This window comes from Notamacropus eugenii, chromosome 6 (assembly GCF_028372415.1).
Source record: "Notamacropus eugenii isolate mMacEug1 chromosome 6, mMacEug1.pri_v2, whole genome shotgun sequence".
NCBI lineage: Eukaryota > Metazoa > Chordata > Mammalia > Diprotodontia > Macropodidae > Notamacropus > Notamacropus eugenii.
Window position 1 is genome coordinate 388,127,751 of NC_092877.1, and position 20,131 is coordinate 388,147,881.

General features: G+C 46.4%; 1 protein-coding gene across 1 annotated transcript in view; it reads right to left on the reverse strand.

The window, feature by feature from the left end:
- Nucleotides 1–20,131, reverse strand: part of TRPV3 (transient receptor potential cation channel subfamily V member 3) — a 50,381-nt gene that overhangs the window by 24,556 nt on the left and 5,694 nt on the right. The window contains exons 3-7 of the mRNA XM_072618992.1: nt 14,996–15,100; nt 14,459–14,545; nt 12,729–12,883; nt 11,785–11,961; nt 11,214–11,354 (exon numbers count right to left, since the gene is read on the reverse strand). Of these exons, the coding sequence (XP_072475093.1) occupies nt 11,214–11,354; nt 11,785–11,961; nt 12,729–12,883; nt 14,459–14,545; nt 14,996–15,100 (665 nt within the window). The remainder of the gene's footprint in view (nt 1–11,213; nt 11,355–11,784; nt 11,962–12,728; nt 12,884–14,458; nt 14,546–14,995; nt 15,101–20,131) is intronic.

The window sequence follows — 20,131 nt, forward strand, 5'->3', positions numbered from 1 at the left end:
GATGAGACAGATGTACCCTGCTGAAGAAAACAGATTTAGGTCTGGAGGAGCCTATCGGTTGGAGCACCTTTGTGTTTCTGAGAGTCTGGGGCCTGGGGAGTGGGAGCTCTTTCTGGAGAGAAAACACCCATTTCAGCCACTCGGGATGCAGAGGGACAGAGCAGCCCCTCCCCAGGGTAAGTCCATGGTCCATGTAAAGGGCTATGTGAGGCCCCTGCCCTTCTTTTAAAAAAAAAAAAAGCAGCAAATCAGAAACTCAGGTTGTGTGCGAAAAGTGGAGGGGGGCGGGAAGAGGCTCAAGGGAGGAACTCTAACTGAAGTCAAGGGCTAAAAGTGGAGAGGAACTGTCCTGCTCAGGGGAACAGTGACCAATGGTGACTGTGCACAGCAATCAGAGCAGAGACCAGCAGTGACCGTGAACGGCCATCAGAGCAGCGGCCAGCCATCAGAGCAGTGACCAGTGGTGACCATGTACGGCCATCAGAACAGCAGCCAGGAGACAGGTGGAGCAGTGGCCAGCAGTACAGTAATGACCTCAAGGCCAGCAAGGACTCTTAGGGATGTCTCACGTGGCAGTACCTGGACATTGGGCTGAAGCTTTTGCTGCATGAGCCCAATTAGCCCAGCGATGTCCCCAGAAGACATGAGCTGCCCCTCCATGGGAGTGCTGTCCCCCTTCTCAGGGCCCACACTGCGCCTGTCCATGCATGTGCCCTGCCCACACTGCCTATTCCTTAGACCGGTCCTCGCTTTTCATTGAAAGTGTGCACAATGTGCCCAGGCTTAGGGGGGGAAGCTCTATTGCTTCCTTCCTTCTTGAGCTATTTCTTTAAATGCCTTTGACTTTGATTCATTATATCCTTTGGCTAACCAGGGAAGATAAATTCATGGGTGGGGGCTTGTGAGCTCTAGTTTTGAACAGATTTAGGCCTGCAGAGTATGTGCAGACTGGAGGATAAAAACCTGAGTGACTTTGCTAGTCAGCTGGATGCTGCTGCTGCTGCTGAATCCTGGGTCCTGGGCTGGTAAGGGCTTGCCACAGGAAGAGGGCTTTTCTTGGGTTGGGAGGCCTGGCTTGGAGTCCCAGCTCTAGCCCTTTCTCTCTCTATGACCCTACACAAGGTGCTGACCATCTGAACCTGGCAAATGGGGACAGCTGGGCATGGAAGTGCATGCCTTCAATCCCAGCTAGCAGGGAGGCTGGTGACTATACCAGACCCAGCACCAGTATAATGAGCGCGTGGTGCCAGAGGGCCATCATATAACCCCAGAAAGTGGCAAAGCAGGCCAGGTCAGAAACAATTCCAGAGCCAGTAAAGATAGGTCTGACAGGTCTGACAGTGTTGAACACAGGGACAGGAGGCCAGTGGCAACCCTACTGTGTGCCCGGGAGTGAGCTCTCACACACTCAGAAGTGTAAAGTGACCTACAGGAAGCAGGGGGCAGGGGCCACATACTGGGAAAGGAGAGGGACAGAAAAAAGCCCCAAGTGTATAGCTCTGACTCTGGTCAGAGGCAGGGGGGTGTCTAGAATTCACTCTCCAGCCTGGTCTGATTCTTATGGCTGAGTAACCAAGGGAAGGAGCTCAGCCTATGAGGAGAGCTCAGTCCCTATGAGCCTGATGGGTCTTCTAGAGCCTGGGGGTTCAACCTGGGGCAAGTGCACTGTTGTGCTGCCCAGACCCAAACCTGGGGTCAGGAGCTACAATTGTCAGACCAAAAGTTCAGTGAGCAGACTTTTTCCTAGGCCAAATCACTTTAGGAACAGTGAAAACTCTCAAGTCTCTAGACTGAGCTGCCTTGAGGTCCCTGAAAGACACTCAAAACCTGGAGAAAGCAGTATCAGGACCCAGAAAATACAAATCTGGACCAAACAAGGGCCTCAACATTTCCTCAAGAAGTGTGCAGAGCCTGGTCCTAACACAAGATCCCATTTCTGGAAGGAAGATTGGAAGAAAGAGTAAACAAACAAACCTCACTATCGGAAAGCTATTGTAGTGATGGGAAACCCAGGGCAGAAATTCAGAAGAAAAGAATTCTAGTATGTCTACAAGCATAGACTCAAAACAAAACACAACTTGGACATAAGTTCAACTAGAATCATTGGGGGAAAAAATGAAGCAAAAGTTTTAAAATGAGTTTACAAATGAAACAAGAGTTCTGGAGAAAAGAACTGGAAAAGAAATTAGAACACTGAAGGAAAGACTTGGAGAGGGAATTAACAGTTCTGCATAAGAGATTTAAAAAAAACAAAAATCTTAGCCAAGAAATAGATTCCCTGAAAACTAGAATGGCCAAACAGAAGTTAAAAATTCCATGAGGCAATAAGAAATACTAAAATAGTGAAAAGACTGAAAAATAGAAGAACATAAGGTATCTCAGATAAAAGATAATTTCTGGAAAACCCATCAAGAAGAGACAATTAAAGAATTACTGGACTGCCTAAAAGCCATTACCAACAAAAGATCCTGGACATTATATTTCCAGAAACACTGAAAGAAAACTGCCCAGATCTCTTGGAAGCAGAGAAGAAAAACAAAGTGTCTGCTGGTCTCCTCCTGAAGGAACCTCAAGCTGAAAACTCCCAGGAACACCACAGCCAAAATTCAGAGCTTCCAAGTCAAGAAAAAAATCCCATAAGCCATTGGAAAGAGTTCAGGTCCTAAGGAGCCCCAGTCAGGGTCACACGAGGTTTATTAGTCATTGCTGCTGCTGCTGCTATGGTTCATCATATCCAGTTCTTCACAACTCCATTCAAGGCTTCCTTGGCAAAGATTCTGGAGTATTTTGCCATTTCCTTCTCCAGGTCATTTTACTGAGCTGAGCTGAGAAACTGAGGCAAACAGGATGAAGAGACTTGTCCAGGGTCACACAGCTAGGAAGTGTCTGAGGCTGGATTTGAACCCTGGCAAAGGAGGCTTCTTGTCTCCAGGCCCAGGGCTGTATTCACTGTGGTCGCCCCAAGTTTCCAGCACAAGATTTGGGAGTTATCCCTTCAGATTAACAGGCAGACAGTCATTGTTCCCTCAGTTGCAGGCACTGGGCTAAAAGTTGAAGATAGAAAGGAAGCACCTCCCATCCTAATAGGGAAGATGAGAGGGAGATGGAGATTCTTAAAGAAGAATGGCCGGGGAATGAGTGTGGTTGGATTATGGGGTAAATGGAGGGCAGTAAAAGCTACAAAGACTGGAGAGGTGGGAAGGACTTTTTATTTGATTACTGTTCTAAGATCAGAGAACTTGCGATGAAGAAACTCCAGAAGGCAAAAGATCCAGGCTTACAACCATGAGTGATTGATCCAGCAAAATTGAGCATAATCTTATGAGAGGGCAGGGTGGGGAGGTGGGGGATGGGGTAAGGATGAACCTTGGAGTAATCAAAGATTTCCAAGAATTCTTGATGAAAAAAAGACAAAACTGCACAGAAATTTTGAAAAACAAACACAGGGGCCAAAAGAAACATTAGAAAGGTAAATAAGAGTGCCAACTCAGAAGAGAGTGAATACTGATGCATAAAGAGATGACACAAGCATTCACTAGGACCCTTGTGATCTCACTGTCATTGGAACTGGCATCAGGAGAGTAGAATGCTGACATACACACAGGTAGGTGCAGAACTTCATTTCACTCAGTAGGGAAACAGAAAGGAAAGAAAGAGAAAGAATCTGTGAGTGGGCTCTTGGCAGGGGAAACAGAAAAAGGACCAGCGAGCTGAATGCATAATGCATAGAGCACATGGCTAGGTGCAGAGAGGAAAAAGTGTGAGAATAGGATGGAAGGAGATGCACCAACTAAAAATTCTAACTGAATATGAACAGGATGAACACACCCATAAAATGGATGAGGACAGCAGAACAGATAAGAAAGTCAAGTTCAACAGTATAACCGTATGCTGTTTACAAGAAACTTGAAACAAAGATTCACACAGAGTTAAAATGAGGAGCTGGAGCAAAATCATTTTGCTTCAACTTATGTAAAAAAAAAAAAAAAGAAAGAGTAGCAATCATGATCTCAGATAAAGCAACTTCAAAAATCATTAAAAGTGATAAATGGAAGCCAATTCCCAAATAATCCCATAAGCCATTGGCTTCCATTTGGGATTATTGGAATTATGGAAACCATAAAGGAAATCATAAATTATTTCACCCAATTATATGCCAATAAAACTGACAACTTAATAGAATAGATTGTTACCAAAATGTGCAATGCTCAGATGAACATAACAAGAAATAAATAACTCAATTTCAGAATTTAAAAAAAAAATGAACAAGCCCTAACCAATTCTCAAATGGGAGGAAAAACCATGACCAGATATAAGTGTGATGTCAATTATGTTAATGAGAGTTAAGATCTTCCCCACCCATTAATGGGCCTGTCCATTAAGGGAAACTTGATTAGGGGAGATTTATTTTGTAGGAAGGCCCACACCTTTTGCTAATTTCTAATGAGGCACTGGTTCTCTTGGGCTGTGATGACCTCTGGCTCTGAAAAGTGTACATATACTCTGAGGTGAGGTTTTGTTTTCAGGCTTACTCATTAGAAGCATTTGTTTGGCCAGAGGAGACCCTGGGTAGCTGCCAAGGAACCCCTAGTTTTGAAAACCCAGATATTGGTGCTTCTCTCTCTGGTAATTATGTATATGTATGGTCAGACAATTGGATCTGACTGTTGATCTGTGATGCATGTATTGCTTATGGTCAGACTATTGCAATCCCTGTCTGCTGGTCTTTCTGTTTGTAATTTCTGCTTGTAATTTCTATTTGCATTTTCCCTGAAGTTCAAGGTGCTGACTTTTTCCCCAGAACTAAGTGAATGATATATGTGCTTGATTAAAGTAGAATACTGACCCCTCAAAAGTTGCTTTCCTTTTAGAAAAGCATATCTGAAAACCTGTACAGCATGTCCTCCTGTGTATGATGGTGTCCTTGATATCACAACCAGCAAATTCTATCAAATATTAAAGAAAAATTAAGTCCAATATTACACAAACTATTTGTAAAATTGGGAAAGAAAGGGTCTCATTAATTTTTTCTCCAGTGATAAAAATACAAGCTTGATACCTAAATTAGAGAGTCAAAATAGAGAAAGAAAAATATAGACCAAAATTCCTAATCACTATTGATGCAAATTTTTAAATAAAATATCAGCTAGGAGACTATAACAATGTCTCACAAAGATTAGATGCTATTCAAAGTTGTATATACAAGAATTCAGAATTAGTTCAATATTAGGCAAATTATTAATATAATATACAAATTAATAATAAAAATCACATGATTTTATCAAATGAAGTAGAAAAAGCTTTTGATGATATATAATACCCATTTCTGTTAAAAACATTAGAAAGCATAGGAATAAATAGACCTTTTTTAATATGATAAGTATTATAATTACATTTAAGAAGGCTAAAGTAGGGACTTTTCCAATAATATCAGTTAAAGAAAGGATGCATATTGTCACCTACTGTTTGATACAGTAATAGTTAGTCAAACAATTAGCATTTATTAAGCCTTTACTAAGTGCCAGATAGTGTGTTAAGTGTTGGAAATTCTAGAAATGCTAGCTATAGCAATGGGACAAGAAAAAGAAACTGAAGGAATAAGTACAGGCAAAGAGGAAACAAAATTATTGTTTTGTGCAAATAATAGTGAGTTTACTTAAAATACCCTAGAAAGGGGGCACGGAGACAACAAGGCAGAGCAGAAAGACACATATACTCTAATGCTTCCCTCACAACCCACAAAATACCATAAAAATAACTCTCAGCAAATTCTAGAGCAGCAGAAGCCACAGAAAATAGAGCGAAAGAAATTTCCAACCAAAGGTAACTTGTAAGACCAACAGGAAAGTTCTATCTCACAGGATGCTGAGCAGAGCAGAGCTCAGCCCTGGCCATGTGGCACTGGGAGAAACAGGACCTGAACAGACCTCCAGGGCAGAATCCCCAGCAGGGAGGGTCTCAGATCCCTCAATCCACAAGTAACAAAGAAAGCTTCAAAGGTCAGCATGGGAGGGCTTTCTCAGCTGGGTGAGAGGGGAATAGCGTTCCTCCAGCAATAGCCCCCGGTGACAGCAGCAGCAGCAGCAGACTGCAGGCAGCTACGGTGGCTGGGAAGCAACTTGGGTCCATTATCTAGGCAGCTCAGCTTAAATCCTCTGGCAGTAGGGAGGAACTGATCTAAACCTCAGCCCTGAGTGATGGCCCCGCCCCCACCCAAAGTCCCAGGGAATAGAGCAGCTGAGTTGAATCTCAACCTCGAACACTGTACTGGGGAGAGGAAGGGCAATAGGACCATCCTCTTGACAAAGGATTCAGAAATCAAGTAACTGGCTGGGAAAATGCCCAAAAAAGAGAAAAAAAAATAAGACCATAGAAGGTTACTTTCTTGGTGAACAGGTGTCTCCTCCCATCCTTTCAGATGAGGGAAAACAAGGCATACTGTCACAGGAAGTCAAGGTCCCTGCCTCCAGGGCCTCCAAAGGGAACTTAAACTGGACTCAGGCAATAGAAGAACTTGAAAAGTGAGTTAGCAGCTTGCTAAAGGAGAACCAAAAAAAAAAAAATGATGAGGAAAATAACACCTTTAAAAAGAGGCTAACTCAATTGGAAAAAGAGGTCCAAAAAGTCAGTGAGGAGAAGGAGGTTTTAAAAAGTAGAATTAGCCAAATGGACGAGAAGGTTCAAAAACTCACCGAACAAAACAATACTTTGAAAGAGAGAATTGAGTTCAGAGAACTAAATGACTATGAGATAAACCAAACCATTAAAAAACAAAACAAAAAGTTTGAAAAAATAGAAGATAATTTGAAACATTTCATTGGAAAAACAACTGACCTGGAAAATAGATTCAGGAGAGACAATTTTAAAAATTATGGAACTACCTGAAAGCCATGATAAGAAAAAGAGCCTAGACATTATCTTCTATGAAATTATCAAGGAAAACTGTCCTGATATTCTAGAACCAGAAGGCAAAATAAATGTTGAAAGAATCTACCTATCACCTCCTGAAAAAGACCCAAACAGAGAAACTCCTAGGAATATTGTGGCCAAATTTTAGAGTTCCCAGGTCAAGGAGAAAATACTGCAAGCAGCTAGAAAGAAACACTTTGAGTATTGTGGAAATACAATCAGGATAACAAAGGATCTGGCAGCTTCAATATTAAGGGTTTGAAGGGCTTAGAATAGGATATTCCAAAAGTCAAAGGAACTGGGATTAAAACCAAATATCACATACCCAGCAAAACTGAGTATAGTACTTCAAGGGAATAAATGGTCATTCAATGATATAGAGAACTTTCAAGCATTCATGATGAAAAGACCAGAACTGAAGAGAAAATTTGACTTTCAAACACAAGAATCAAGAGATGTATGAAAAGGTAAAGAGGTAAACAGAGAAATCATAAAAGATTTTTTAAAGCTGAACTGTTTACATTCCTACATGGAAAGATAATATTTGCAACTCTTGATATTTTTCTCAGTATTTGAATAGGTGGAGGGATTGTACACATATACATACACATATACACATATAGACAGAGTATACAGGTTGAGTTGAATCAGAAAAGATGATATCCACAAAAAAAAATTAAAATTAAGGGATGAGGGAGGAAAATACTGGGAGAAGAAAAGAAGAAATGGAATAGGGCAGACTATAATTCGTAAAAGAGATAAGAAAAATCTTGTTCAATGGAGGAGAAAAGGGAGGAGGTCAGAGGAGAAAAGCGAAGCTTGCTCTCTTCACACATGGCTTAAGAAGGGATTAACATGCTCACTAAATTTGGCATGAAAATCTATCTTACACCACAGAAAAGTGGGGGAGAAGGGGATAAGTGGGGAGAGTGGGATGATAGAAGGAAGGGCAAATGGGAGAAGGGAGCAACTAGAAGTAAACACTTTTGGGAAGAGACAAGGTCAAATGAGGGAATAAAAAAATAAGGGAGGATAGAGTAGGATAGAGGGCGATATAGTTAGTATTATACAACATGATTATTATGGAAGTCATTTGCAAAATGACACATATTTAGTCTGTATTGAATTGCTTGTCTTCTCATTGGGGTTGGGTAGGGAGGGAGGGAGGGAGAGATGGTGGAATTCAAAGTATTAGAAACAAATATTGAGAATTATTATTGCATATAACTGGGAAATAAGAAACACAGGTAATGGGGTATAGAAATTTATCTTGCTCTACATGAAAAGAGAGAAGATGGGGATAAGGGAAGGGCGGGGTATGATAGAAGGGAGGGTACACTGAAGGAAGGGGTAATCAGAATGCAAGGTTTCAGGGGGTGGGGGAGGAGAGAGATGGGGAGAAATATTGGACATGTTGCAAAGTGATGTAAAAGTAATTATTATTAAAACAATTGACTGAATTAATTACTGAGACTAAATCAGAGATATCTTTAGTTTGGGGAAAAGAATTTTAGTCTAAGTTTCCTAGAGGCAGGTAACTTTGGATAAAATTTGGCATTGATGGTAAAGTTAAGGTTTTAATGGTAAACTTGATTTTATGATTGTTATTTAATCAGGAACTAGAACATGTATAGAAAGGCATGTAACCACTTAAGACTTGCCTCGAAAGATGTTCCTTAACCAATGTGAAATCATAGTCATATCTGAAACCTGGTTATTGAAACTTGCTATTTTAAGATACTATGGGACTATTAACTGACTGTTCTTCTGAGTCTAACTCCAGGTATGGACAGCAAGAAAGGCGATCTGAGCCTCCAATCCATGATGCCAGTAAGCCTGTGAGATGCTGCTATGAACTGCAAAAGGTGACCTCATGGGAAAAGTGGGAGAGCGGCTGTTCAGCCTGGGCTGAGGTAGGATTCTCCTGACTCAATTTCCCCACTGACACCTGGTGGACTTTAAGCCTGACTGAATGCAAGTTGACCTGACTGGAATTGACATGAAGTTGGGGAGATGTTGTATCCCTACAATGTCCCTACTCTTGGTGGCAATTTCCTATAGTTAAAAGGTTTGTAAACTTAGTACCAGATCTACTAAATTATGGATTGTTGGTAGGGAAACATCCAAGGTAAAGTCTAAAATTAAGCTATTAGGCTTAGGACTTTAGACTAACAACAATAAGTTAGGGTCCTTTAATTCTTAGTAACAGTGTGGAGACAATTAGGTCAAGGGCTTGTGAAGTTAGCATACGTAATTATTATTTGTGTCTCAGTTGGTTAACGTTAAAAAAAAATTCTTATGTGGCCTATACTGTAAATGCTTTAAAAGAAGTATCATCTGAACAAAAGTTAGAATTCATTTATGTGACATGAACTGTGTTAAAAATGAAAAATTAAAAAAAAATTTTTTTTAAGTACCCTAGAAAGGCAACTAAAAACTTCAATTGAAAAATAATTTCAGGACATAAAATATATCCATGCAAATTGTCAGCATTTGTGCATGTTACTAACAAAACCCAGGAAGAAATAGAAAGAGAAATTCCATTTTGAATAACCACAGAATGAATACAATTCTTGGAATTTCTTTCTGCCAAGCTAACCAGGAACTATAAAAATTACAATTACAAAACATTTCTTACATGAATACATAGGGCCAAATGAGTAGAGAAACTGACTGCTCATGGGTAGGCTGAGCCAATATCATTAAAATGATAACACATACCTCCTAAGTCAATTTACTCATAAAACAACTAAAGGATTATTTTAGAGAACTAGAAAAGTAAGATTCACCTGAAGGAACAAAAGGTCAAGAATCTCAAGGAAAATCATGGGAAAAAAGCCAAGAAGGCTGGAGGAAGGGAAGCTGAGTGAGGGGGATGCCTAACAGGACAGATCTCAAACCACGGCACAAAGCAGGACTAATAGGAAAGATTCGGTACTGAATCAGAAACCATTTGATCCATGGAACAGATAAGGTAAACAATACATAGAAGCAAATGAGCACAGCAGCCTAGGATTTGGTAGGACAAAGATCTCAGCTCCTAGGGGAAGGACTCACTATCTGAGTGAATGGGAAAGCAGTCAGGCAGAAACAAAGAGCAGACCAGCATCTTACACGGTGCACCAGGACATGCTCCAGACATGCACATGAGTTAAACATAAGGATGACATCATAAGCAAGTTGTACTTGTCCTTCATTCTCAAAGAGGACCATGACATCAAGATGATGACATGACTTGCAGCTGACTTTGATTTGAATGAGGTAGGGCTGTGCAAGGTCACCAACCTCACTTTCTTCTCCTGAGCCATCTGGGTCCAGTGACCAGATATTCATCAGAACAGCTGGAGATGGCCCAGGATGCAAAGTGAGACCCTGGCCCTTTCAGGCTAAGGTCTTATCACATTCTCACTTTGAGTGAGAGACACCCATTCAACGAATAGGCTTCTTTTTGAGTACTTACTCAAGGAATGGCCCCTTTAATCAAAGAATGAAAAAGTCAAACTGGGAGGGGAAGACCCTCAGGGTTCCTGGGTAAAAGAGAAACAATTACTATTTAGTAATTACAAATTAGAGGAGCAATGAAGACATTCTTGTCATATCCATATGAGGGGGAAAGTTTATAGACAAAAAAAGGATAAAGAGGAACAGGGTAAATAAAGTGGAGGATTTTGATTAGATAAAATGTAAAGAGGTTTTATACAAACAAAACTAAAATAGCTAAAATTAGAAGGAAGACAGATAATTGGGGAAAAGTCTTTGCATCATTTCTCTGATAAGGGTCTCATTTCTTAGGCATACAAGTGACTAGGGACTGATTCAAATGTGTATAAGAATGAAAATCAACTCCCCCTCCTCCTTCCACTGACAAACTGCCAAAGGATATTAACAGGCAATTCCTAAGAAAGAAATGCAAGCTATCAACAGTCATAAGAAAAATGCTACAAATCACTAGTGATTAGAGAAAGGTGAATTAAAGCAACTCCAAGATTCTACCTTAAGCTCTACCTTAGAGAGAGGAAATGCAAATGCTGGAGAGCCTATGGGAAAATAGGCGCACAGGCATTTTGGGGGGAATTGTAGACTGGTCCAGGTATTCTGGAAAGCTATTTGAGACAATGATCCCAAAGCTTCTAAACTTTGACCCAATGACTAGGTCTATGCCCCAAAGAGATCGGAAAAAGATGGGTTTGGTGTGAGGTTGGGGGGGAGGGTGAAGAGGTCAAGGGGACCAATACTATCTACCATCCAAGTACTCTGGTGACCCCAGCTCCCTTCAGGACTGGTTGCTGAGAGACTCCACCTACCAAAGTAGAAGCCTTCATGTTTGTGCTTGGGGTTAAAGAATAAGCCCTTGGCATGGGCATTGACATCAGCCCCCTTCTGGATCAGAGCCTCGGTGATGGTCACCTGTCTGCGCTCGATGGAAATGTTCAAGGCCGTCTGTCCTACAACAAACCAGGGCAGACCCATCAGGGGCTGAGGGCAAGGAGAGGTCAGGCCTGGGCATCCCCACACTGCTCTTGTTTCCAAGTCTCCAGGGTCTGAGGTCTGTGGAGATCCATCCCCTGGAGAGTGTCAACCCCCTCACTTTGCCTAAGAGAGGGTGGAAACCAGAGCAGGCAGGGGACTTGCTCCAATGTATAGCAAGGAGTAGAGATGGGAGGTTTGCCCTGGCCCCCAGTCACACCCCCTGGTAGCCTTGGGCCCACCATGTCACTGCCCCAGGTCTGTTTCCCTATCAGACAGATTGACAACAGAACTTGTTCTGGGGGAGGGATGACAGATGCCATGGTGTCAGGGGCAGCCTGGGGGGAAACACCGTGGTTCTTTTATGCCCACCCAGGACCCCAACAAGGAGGAGACCCAGCACCCCACCTCTGTAGGCTTCCTCTGTGTATTCTGCATTGATGAATCGCTCCAAAATGTCATTTTCTTCAGCAAAGGCCAGCAGGGTCCTTACAATCTCCTCAGTGTTGGGGTTAATATTCAGCAGGGCCTTCATGAGACATGTCTTTCCAGTATCAGAGGCTGTGAGCTTGTGCATCAGGTAGTCTGTGGACACAGACATGTCAGTGATGGACAGTCCCAGCCCCAGTACTGTTCCCCCCCCATCCCACCTCACATTGCTCCTGCCTGTGCTGACTTCGCACCAGACCCAAGAGCAGCCCCTGAGTGCCTACGAAAGCTTCTCCCTCTACAGCAACCTACTGGCTTCCTAGCCATGGTTGCCATGGAAAGTTGGCACTTGCCCTCCTCTGGGCTTTGGATCTTAGGGACCCACTGAGGCCAAAGGCAGGGGGAAGGACTGCCTCCCAGTATGTGCACAGGGTCTGGATTACGCAGGAGGTACTTAATAAATGTTTAATGAATGGATGGATGGATGAATGAACAAATTCATGTCTTCTTCCACTGCCAGAGAATGGAGGTGTCCTGAGGGCAAGTCCAGAGCCCTTCCTGTCCTTGTACACCCAGTGTGTAGCACAGAGCCTCACACACAAGAATTTTTGTTGGACTGGAATAAAAAAACAACTCTTTATAGCCCCACCCCCGGTGTCCCACAATAGATCCTGCAGAGTGGAAGGGAAGGAAAGCAGGGAGGAAGGAAGGGAGGAAGGAGAGAGAGGGGAGGCAGAGTGAGAAGACTGGAGGGAAGGAAGGAGAATGAGAGAGAGGGAAGTAGGGAGGGGGAGGATAGAATGGATGGAGGGAAGGAAAGAGAGAAAGAGGGAGGCAGAGAAGGAGGGAGAATGAGAGAGAGGGAGAGAGGAAGGGGCAGGATGAAAGGGAGGGAGGGAGAGGGGAGGCTGGCTGGCACTGACCCAGCGGGTCCATGGTGCGGCGCCTCCTGGACAGCTCCCTGAGCTCCCCAAGCAGTCCACTCAGCTCCTCCACACTGCCCTCCGCCGCCGCTGCAAAGATGCGCTTTTTCAACCTCTTTCTGTTTTTCTTCTGCTCCTCTTTGGCCAGACTGACGCTGAGTGTATGGGAATGAGCAGAGCACCCCTAAATCAGACCTGTGGCCCAAGGAGCGCCCTCCTCCCGTCCTCTGCCTGTCCCCTCCGGCCACTCTTCCTGGGCCACATAGGCAAGTCAAACACGCTGCTGGCCCAGGCCTGCCTGAGAGTCCAGTGTAAGAGCCTAACCTCACAGCGTTCAGTGGTGACCTCCATGGGCTAGTTTCTTCCCACACTCAGAGCCCTTTGGAAGGAGTCCCATCAAACCTGCCAGCTCAGTGCAGGGAGGATGGATCTCTGGTGAGGGTCACCTTGCAGGGTGGCAGAGCTCACCAGTCACCTCAGTTGGAGCTTCAGTTTCCTCATCTATAATATGGTTGGGGTGCTCTAAGCGCTGGTCCAGTCCACTTTTTGGCCTAGAGAGGGAAGAGACTTGGCCAAGGTGACCCAGGCGCCAAGGGGCAGCACCAGACTAGTGCCCTGGGCTCCCAGTGTCTAGTGCTACTAGATTCTGCACTGCCTGCTAGTGAGGAGGTTTGATTCACTGGCCCAGGATCTGGGGGGCTGGGAATGTAAGGAGAGGAGGTTGGCACATGGAAGATAAATGTCACAGAGCTGGCACTTTGCTGAGAGCTGGCCCTGACCCAAAGGCCTGGGGAAATGCCCCACTTAGCTCTGGTGTGGGAAGGAGTGAAGGAGCTGCTATGGGAAATGTACCATGCCACCTGTTTTACAGTTGAGGAAACTGAGGCAAACAGAGGCAGCCATCTGCCCAAGGTCACATAGCATATGGGACAGCCCCTGCTACCTCCCATCCTGAAGTGCATGGGATGCTCCTCCTCCACCACTAGGCCCCACCTAAGACCCCTTTAAAGCTCTCAAAGGCACTAAGCCAGCTCTGATATCAGGAGCTTTTCACTAAATGGTCTTGCCCTGGTGATCTCCATGAGAAGGGGCAGCCAGCAGCCTGACCTCCAAATCTCCAGGGCCCAGTCATCTGGGGCTACAGGGGCAGCCCTGGGGGCATCAGTTGGCCTGGTCAGGGCATTGGCTGAAGTTTATCCAGGGCTCCCTGGTCAGTTTCAGGAGGCACCAAAAGAGGTAAAGTTTCTTAGAAAGATTTCCTTCCCAAATGGTTAAAAATGCAAAGTTCAGCCTCCAGACCCTTCCCCACTCCTGCGCGGAAGGGTCATCATCCAGCGGTCTCCTTCCCGCCATCAGCATGGGGGGCTCCATGCCCCCTCCCTCAGGAATCATTGTGTCAGTTAGTGTGTGATTTCATTCTCTCCCTCCATGGTTATTTTTGTCTCAAAGGCATCATCTCATCTGATGCCCTTACTTTACAGATGAGGAAACTGAGGCAGGGACTTGCCCAGGGTCACCTCACGAGTTAGTGGCAGAGCTGGATTCAGAACCTAGGCCTCCAACTTCTTGGTCAAGGGCCCTGTCCATGGTACCTGCCCTATCTCAGGACCCAAAGCTCCCCCTTCCCACAGCTGGGACCTGGATCCCAGTCAGCAGCGCTCCCTGCTTTGAAGTGAAAGTAACTCCAAGAGCCCATCAAGGTCTGACTGAGCTGGGCTGGCCTCACTTACCATGGGCTGTTAGGGTTTGAAGGGGTCTCGGTGATATCATCCTGAGGAGACTGGGGAGAGTCCATGTCTTCACAGTTCCCAGAGTTGCTGCCAGGGAAGAGAAAAGGGTGCGAGGGCAGCATAGGGTAGGGGGCAGAAGGGTGTGAAATTGGGGGCAGGGCCAGACCTTCTGGGGAGAGGGAGAAGGAGGGAATCTGCAACTGTCTGGGCTTCTGGGGCAAAGGGCTGCCAGGACTGCCTGAGCTACTGTCCAAGCTTCTCTCTGCTCTCCTGGCCCCTGCTTGTCTAGCTCCAGGTGGCTCCAGACTCAGCACCTCAGTCAGTGGCCTCCAGGCAGCCTCTGGCCATCTGTGGCCAAGTTACCTCCTCCCCCTCCTTTCCCCACAAATGCATGTACCCCCATGCACATACACACATTCCTATACACACACATACACATGTACCCATGCACACGCATACATAGTGTATGTACCCTCATGCACATGCACACTCATATACACACACATGCACACATGCCATCACCTTCTAAGGACTCACCATTGGCGGATGTTGGAGTCCATGGGCTTGGGGAAGATGGGAGGAGAAGGTTTATTGATGGCTGGGTTGGGTTCGAAGCCTTCAATTTCAAGAAAGAAATGGGCGCTGTCAGACACAAGAGAGAATAGTTCACTTAGGACCCAGAGCCAGCCATCCACTCTGGCCTCCCCTGCTGAGACCACCATGCCTGCCTGTTCACTCGCAGTACAGGCTGAGGCGCTGGCCCGAGTCCTTGGGGTTAGCCAGAGAAGTGCAGCCAGACCTGAGACCCTGCTAGGGCCTCACAGTCTAAAGACAGACAGGTCCTGCACAGTCTCAACCCAGGAAGCGCCCCAGGCAGGGGTGACTTACACTGCCACATCCTCTGCAAGTTGACTGGGGTCCCCTTGGATCTTCTCCCACCAGTCAGCTCCTTTGCAATAGCCCAGGTCACACCCCCTCACTGTGGGTGGCTCTACAGGGCTTGGTCCAGCCCTCTTCTCTTCTCCCTCACTTGGTGATCTCATCAGCTCCCATGGATTTAATGACTGTCTGTGCTGATGATTCTTGACCACCTTCTCCTGCCACAGATTCTCTACTGACCTAACATCTCCCATCTCCACAGCCTTCTAGACATCTCCAGTCGAATGCCCAATAGTAGGCTCTAACTCAGTATGCCCCAAACTCATTCTTTCCTCTCCACCCTCCTCACTTCCTACCTTCTCCTCTCTGCAGAGGGCATCCCTTTGCTCCCCACTGAGGCTCCCCTTCTCAAAGTCATGCTGGACTCCTCACAACTTCTCAACCCTAGAACCAACATGGTGCCAAGGTCTGTTCAGGTCACCCTTGGAGCATCTCTCAAATATGTTCCCTTCTCTCCTCTGATGCCCCCACCCCTCTCCTGGTGCAGGCCTTCATCACTGGTGCCTGAGTTATTGTAGTAGCTGCTAGGTGGGGAGGGGTCAGCCAACTCCAAGTCACTCCCTACTAGGTCCACCCTCCATTCAGCCATCAAAGAGATTTTCCTAATTTGTTGTTCAGTTGTTTCAGTCATGTCTGACTGTGACCCCATTCGGGGCTTTCTTGGCAGAGATACTGGAGTAGTTTGCTCTTTCCTTCCCCAGGGTCCTCACTTAACAGATGAGGAAACTGGGGCAAACAGGGTGAAGTGAATTGCCCAGGGTCACACAACTAGTGTCAGGTCAGATTTGAACTCAGATCCTCCTGACTCCAGGCTGGGCACTCTGTGCACTACAGCATCCCCTAGAAGCTCCAGGTCTGATCCCTGTGTCACCTCTCCAGCTCAACAAACTCCATGGCTCCCTATCACTCCTAAGATCAAACACAAAATCCTCTGCTCATCCCCGGCCCTTTCCACCTTTCTGGTCCCCTCACACTCGACTCCCTTGAACACACTCTAGGACCTAATGATCGCAGCCTCCTGCCAAGTCTTCCTGAGTGTTGCTGGGCAAGGTGCTCAGTTTGGTGAACCTCAGAACAAGGGGGGACGACTGAATGAGCTCCCCTAGATCTGGGATCCTGGTAGGTACAACACTGCATACAGTTGGCATATAATGAAGGTTTATTGAGTTGAATTGTTTCTGCCTTATCTAAGGGCAGCTAAATTATTTAGTATTAAAAATCTGAAACTTCCACCTTTTCCCCGAGACAGAGGACTTCATAAGCTCTCCCCCAGCCTCCCAAATCTCCCCCCTGCCCCAGGCCAGCAGGAGGGGAGATTCTCAGTACAAAGCCTGGTACATACAGTCAGTACTTAGCCATGATCATCCATTTATTTTCTCAGTGAGAGGGACATGGGGAGAGAAGGGTATGGGGCTGGGGTGGGGTGCTAATCAGAGGAGGTGTCCCAGGCCTTCCTGGCTGGGGATATGGGATGAGTGGGGGGGTGCCAAGTCCAAGGCAGAAATGGGGACAGAGAGGAGCTTGGCTGAGCTCACCCTGAAGTCTGAGGCCCTTGGGAAAGGAAGAACCTGATAAGGCAAAGTCTCCCAGCTTTACTCATCACCAGGAAACATCCCCTGAAAAACAAGTTCCCTGGCCTGACAGTCCTGGGTCCCTTGGCCCAGGGTGACTCACAGGGTCTGCTTGTGTGGGAGGAGGAGCCCAGCTCTGTGCTTATGGAGCTAGCCACCTCCCTTTAGGAAAGCCAGCCTGGGTCCTGCTCCCGGTGGTGGTAGCAGCAGAGCGTGGCACTTGGAGAAGGGAACCCAGAAGGAAGGAGGGAGCCAGAAACCCTTCCTGATATCCTGGCATCCCGTTACTCCCTTCCAGGAACCTGTCTGCCTCCCCCACAGCCCAGTGCACATACACACAAGTGCATAGATACACACACACACACACACACATACATACACATGCATGTACATGCAGTAGAATGGCTCTGGGTCCCATGCCTCCCCTACCCCCCTCCAGTTCCATCCTCTCTGGAATCACTAAAGTGGGCCCAGTCCCAGACGAGGAACAGCAGCAGAACCCTCCTTCAGTCTGGTCCTCACAGCTCTCTGGCTGGAGGCAGAAAGGGGCCTCTGGGGTTGGTGGTCCTGAAGTCAGAGGCAGGGCCCCCAGGGAACTCTGGGAGTTCTAGAGGTAGTGAGGAGGCAGGCAAGGGAGTGGGATTAATCCCAGAGAGAAGTGAGAAACCTGTCAGTCACCTAATTTGGAACTGTTATAAGGGAGCTGGCCTTAGTGCCAGGGGCCTCGGGTTCAAATCCTAAATATGACCCTACCCCTGGGACTCAAACAAGTCAACAGATCTGCCCAATGTCATACTAGCGAGTCAGGATTTGAACCCAGACCTCCTCCAAAGCCAGTGATTTTCCACTACATATGCAATTATAATTCAGAGAGCTGGATTACAGTCTTGACCCATCAGAAATGAACCATCTTTTGAACTCAGCTTAAGGCTTCCACAGACCAAGACAAGGCTAGCCATGAGGCCCAGAAAGCAGGCTGAAGCCAGTTATCAGGAGAGGTTCATGGGCCCCTGCTTTGTGCCATGGCAGCTTCCTCCAGAAACAAGGACTGACTCAAGAACTAGAAAAGGCAGGGGGTGAACAGCCAATTGGCTGGTGTGGGGACAAGGAATTCCAGAGGAGAGGACAGAGCTCAAGATTGGTATGCTCATGTACAGAGGGGAGACACCGGCGCTGAGAACGCTGCAGGGCTGGCAGAGGGGAGGGAGGCAGAGACAGAGAGGAGGATAGAGATCTGAGGGAGGGGGGATCCAAGCGCATCCACCCATCAATGGACTCTGTAGCGTGGAGACAGATCCTGTAGCAAGGGAGTCAAAGAGCTGAATGCACCAGGAAGCCTGGTTAGTCTACTCTGCCGTCATCCTGTCCAGGAAAGTAGTGCATCTCCTTTCTCAGTCAGGGTATTACGCACCAGTCTGTGGAGCTGTCCAAAGCTAACACCTCATTGGGGTGAATGAATGAATGGGCATTTATGAAGTGCCTGCTGTGTGTCAGCACTGTGCTAAAGGCTAGAGGCACAAATACTGAAATCAAGGAGCTGCCTGCCCTCCTAAGAGGGAGGGGCAGTCCATGTGATCCGAGGGGAGGAGGAGGGAGGCTTGGCAGGAAGATGGGCTGTCTGTCAGCTGGGGAGTTTGAGAGAACCGACTCCCCTCCTGCCCCTGAGGCCTCCTCCCCTCCCCCTCCCCCTCAACCTCCCAGGCAGCGTCCAGGGCGAACTCATTGTCTCCTGGGACTCTGTCCTTGGATAAACTCTGTTGCTTGTGCCTTCCCTTGAATGGAATTCAGAGGGAACTAACCAGGTTTTGTGAGCACAGGTGAGCAGACAAACAGCTGGTGAGAGGACTCCAGGAACTCAAGGGGCTGCTCTGGGGCATCTGGCCCATTCTGTGACCCTTCTTGGGCATTGCATATTAACAAGAAAAATGAAGGAATGTGGTCTCCCGCTTTGGAACATGAGTTCCTGGGGGTCCATTTTTTGTATCTCCCGCATCCAGCACATAGTAGGTGCTTAATCAATGCCTGCTAGACATCCTCAAGGTTGGCTGCTCTGGCAAGCACTGTTGTCACTGATGTGGCCAGCCCTGGAGAACCAAGGGAGTAGAGAGGAGGAGTGGGGCTCATTCAGTCACGGTCAGCCTAAGCCATGGGAAGCCTCTGCCCATGAAGGATCTCCATCACTTCTCACAGGACCGCCCAGGGGTCACGCCTTTGCCTGACAAATTGACCCATCAGGAAAAGAGTATGGAGGCCTCAAACTCTCCCATGAAGCAGTCATCCTCCAAAGTATTCAGAGAATCAGGGAGAGTAAAAAAGCTATTAAACTCTAGAGATTAGTGTTTGATAAACACCAGAACATCACTTCTGGAAAAGGGCTGCCTGTTTGACTAGGGCTGCTGGGAAAGCTGGAAAGCAGAAATTTGGCTTAGACCAACATTTTCTACCACGTTATCAAAAGGAAGCTGAAAATCCCTGTGGGACCTGAATGTAAATGGTCACATCGGGCACCTTTCGCAGCAACAGCGAAGAGGAAAAGTCTTTGCCAAACATGGAACCAGTCAAGCCAACAAGCACTTATTAAATACCTCCTGTATACCTGGCACTGGACTATGCCCTGAGGACACCAAGGAAGGCAAAAGACAGCCCCCCTCCCCCATCTAATGGGGAAAAGAATCTACAATTATGTATGAACCAGATATAGACAGAATAAGTTGGGAGCAACCTCAGAGGGAACATAATAGAATTAAGGGGGAATAGGGAGAAGGCTTCCTGCAGAAAGGGAGATTTTAGCTAAAACTTGAAGAAGGGCAGGAGGTGGAGAGGAGGAGACAGAATATTACTGGTGTGGGGAACAGACTGAGGCAATCCCTGGAATCTGGAGATGGAGGATCTCGGTGTCGCTGAATTAAAGAGTGCATGTTGGGGAGGAAAGTGTAAGAAGACTGGAAAGGGAGGAGGGGGAGAAGAGGCCTTTGGTGACATGAAAAATCAGTGCAGCTCAGCTAAGCAGAGAACGTAGTCACTGGGAACATGAAGGTTCAATATACAAGACTTACAAGAACATTAGGACAAACCCAAATGATCCAAAAGATAAACAGTCCAAGGACAGATATTGAACAAACAACTCTAGGGAGAACAACTCCTGGAAAGACTGCTCCAAGCC